Below are 3,080 nucleotides of genomic sequence, written 5' to 3'. Positions count from 1 at the left end.
CCGCCGGTCTCGCCCCGCGCTGCTGGGGGAGAGTGGATGCCCGTTCCCTGATGAGATGCAGGCTGCCACCCCAGCGGATTTAATCTGGTGGATTTAGCCCAAGGAGAATTAACGCTGTCACTAATCACATTGGCAATATTAGTGCTCTCAAGCGTGAATCAACCTGAGCTGGGTCGCTGCCAGCATGCAGGCGGCTGGGCCCCTCGGCACGGGGTCAACTGGCTGCGGCGGCAGAGCTGGGCAGCAATTCATGTTTTTCCTTTGCGCTTAGAGGGGGATTTTTGCATTAAGGAGGGGACGAGCTGCAGCAGATCAGACTTACACCCCAAATCCAGCCACCTTTTCCCCCTCGCTGTGCAGGGCCAGCAAAGCACAGCCATGCAAAGCAGTGGGGAAAGCCCGTTCCTTCCCGCAGCCAAGCCTGAGGCCAGGTCGGGGCACGGTGAGCATCTGAGGTTACAGCATCTCAGCAGGGCTGGGCAAGAGATGGGCAGGAGCAGGATTCACACCACTCCAGTGGAAAGGCAGCAGCAAAGAGGGCCTGCAGGGATCCTGTGGCTCAGCGAGGGGATGCTGGGAGGGGAGGGGGCATCTGCCTTTCCCCTCCCGAGGCCAGCCTGCCACGCCAGGACACAGCAGCAGCCCACTGCCCCTCCTGGCAGGGAAATGAGAACATCTGGGGGACACATACCCGCCCGTCCAGCCCAGCACGACAAGCCCCAACCCCACAGCAGGCCCCACGCAGCACCCAGGCGTCCGGACCCACAGCCTGGGGTCAGCACGGCAAGGCCATACGTCACCCAGCTCCCTGGCACGAGCAAGGGGCTGCAGGACAGAGCTGGCCCCGTGGGATGGGGGTGCAGGGAGTTTCTCTGCAGGGCTAACCCATTCCTTGCCTCTCGGACAAGCAGCTGCACCTCGCCTCCGTCCGGTGCCGCACCGCGCACCGATGCCACCTCCCCAGTGCTCAGCGCCTCAGCCCCGGCGTTCTCAGCCAGCAGCCAGCGCAGCGTGGCACAGCTCAGCGGGACATCTGGGGACAAAAGGAGAGAAAGCAGAGCTTGTTACACCAATGAACACCATCCCGGCAGCTCAGCAGCCCCACTCGGGCCAGAGCGATGCAGGACGGAGCGGCACATGCCTGGTGCAGCCCCTGCGAGGCCAGGGCTGATGCTGGGGCCGTTCCCCTCCCCGCTGAGACAAGCCGAGCTCAGTCATGCGACTGCCATCGCAAACACATGCTGGGCTGATGGCTGCACTGGGTCACGCAGCCCTCCTCACCCAAGGAAGGGGCTGCTGCCCACCCCAGGCTGTGACAGTGCCATCCTGGCCTCTCCTGGGATGGCCACAAGCCAGGATGCAAGCGCTGCTCCCCATGGAGATACCCCAAGAGCTCCCAGGTTGCTCCTCTCTAGGGACCCACCTGAGTCAGAGGTTTTCAGCGCGTTTTTCAGCAGCTCCGAGGACACCCTGATGGATGCCGCCGAGGGGGGCAGGTTTTCCTCTCCTGGGGCGTGCGGCAGCTCACTGGCTTTCACCCCCTCGGGTTCAGTCTGCTCCCGGGATACTTTGAGGAAGGTCTCCACAGGGTCTGGGGGGGCAGGGGGGGCAGCCCCGGGGCGGGGAGGCTCTTGGGGGGGCTGCTCTCGAAACGGAGGCACTGGAGCATGTCAATGGTGCATTCGCTGAGGGGCAGGCAGATCCCCTCTCTGTCTGGGGAGAGGATGGGCGGGGCATCTGGCAGGAGATCGTCCAGGGCCTCGGAGGAGTCGGAGCCGCTGCCCAAAATATCCCGTAAACTGTAGTAGAGGGCACAGGAGATGGTCAGAGGCAGGTCCAGCTTGGTGTCCGCAGCGGAGCCGAGGGGCAGCGTCAGCTCCCTTTTGTTCCCAGGGAGGAGCTGGTCGATGGGGAAGGTGAAGGTGGTGGCTGAATCCACAGACTCCTCCTCTAAGGCACAGGGGCTGGCCATGAGCTGAACACAGAGGGTCCAGCCCTCCTCCAGGCTGTACTCGCTGCAGTTCTCCAGCAGGCAGGAGATGGTGACGGTGTCTTGGAGCAGGAGGCAGCTCCAGTTGGCAGTGACAGTGCAAGCAATGGGCTTCTGGCCTTCTTGGCTGGACAGCAAAGCTGCGCTCACGTTCATCACCTGGTTCAGGCTGGCCAGGGCTCGGTTCTTCTGGTCCACCGCCTTCTTCAGGAAGGAAACTCTGCAAGGACAAAGCGTCGGTGCTGAAATAGCAGGAGGGATGGTAGCCGGGATGCCGGGTCAGCAGCGGGAGCGTGGCAGAGGCCAGAGGCAAAGGCTGCTGCAGGAAGGGCACTGTGCCACCGCAGCAGACGAGCTGAGCAGCCCCTGGCACGAACCCAGCACCCTGAGCCACCCCAGGAACTCCCCGGCTCCCTCCCCAGGTCAGCCAGGATCCACGCTGCCTGCAGAGCCGCTCTGCCCACGAGTCCCCATCAGCTGAGCCGACCCTGAGGAGCAGCTCCAGCCAGCCAGACCCCAGGAATCCCCCTGTAAAGAGAGGGGGACTCGTCTGTGTATCCCCCCAGACACAGATGGCCGTGGAGGCCGGAGGCACGCGCCTGCCCTGCCTGTTACCACGGACTTGGCAAGCGTGGCGGGGCGTCTGGGAGCACCTGGCACCCTGCCTCTCCCACCTTCTGCCGCTGAGGCTGTAAACACCAGCCCGCCTGCAGCGCCGGAGCCGGCTGCACCCAGGGGAGGGGGACAGCCGGCAGGGCTGCCCTGAAACACTATTTTTATCCTACTGAGGTTGGGGAGGGTTCCCAGCCAGGCTCCTGCACTCTGGAAAGGTAAACGTTGGAGCGGTTACTGCCAGAGACCTCGTGGCCAACGCACAAAACCCCAAGTCAGTGCCTGCAAACCCGGCAGCTCGCAGAGCAAGAGCACAAGCGCGCAGTGCCGAGCGGCCCTGGCCTTTACCTCTCCGAGGTGTTGCCTATCCCAGACAGCAGCTCCTTAATCCTCCGGCCGGCCTCAGCGGGGGTCAGCCCCACGTCAGCGTCCTCGGGGCTGCATAAGCCGCAGGGCATGAGGCGGCCTTTGGCAGACA

General features: G+C 63.9%; 1 protein-coding gene across 1 annotated transcript in view; it reads right to left on the bottom strand.

Moving 5' to 3' along the window:
- FAAP100 (FA core complex associated protein 100) overlaps positions 1-3,080 on the bottom strand; it is a gene marked incomplete at its 3' end in the record, with an annotated part of 12,936 nt that overhangs the window by 480 nt on the left and 9,376 nt on the right. The window contains 4 exon segments of the mRNA XM_035892757.1: positions 897-1,033; positions 1,424-1,594; positions 1,597-2,210; positions 2,951-3,080. Coding sequence (XP_035748650.1) covers positions 897-1,033; positions 1,424-1,594; positions 1,597-2,210; positions 2,951-3,080 — 1,052 coding nt within the window.

Source organism: Egretta garzetta, unplaced genomic scaffold (assembly GCF_000687185.1).
Source record: "Egretta garzetta isolate BGI_Z169 unplaced genomic scaffold, ASM68718v1 scaffold780, whole genome shotgun sequence".
NCBI lineage: Eukaryota > Metazoa > Chordata > Aves > Pelecaniformes > Ardeidae > Egretta > Egretta garzetta.
Note: the sequence above shows the minus strand (reverse complement) of the source record. Positions and strands in the feature narration are given on the sequence as shown.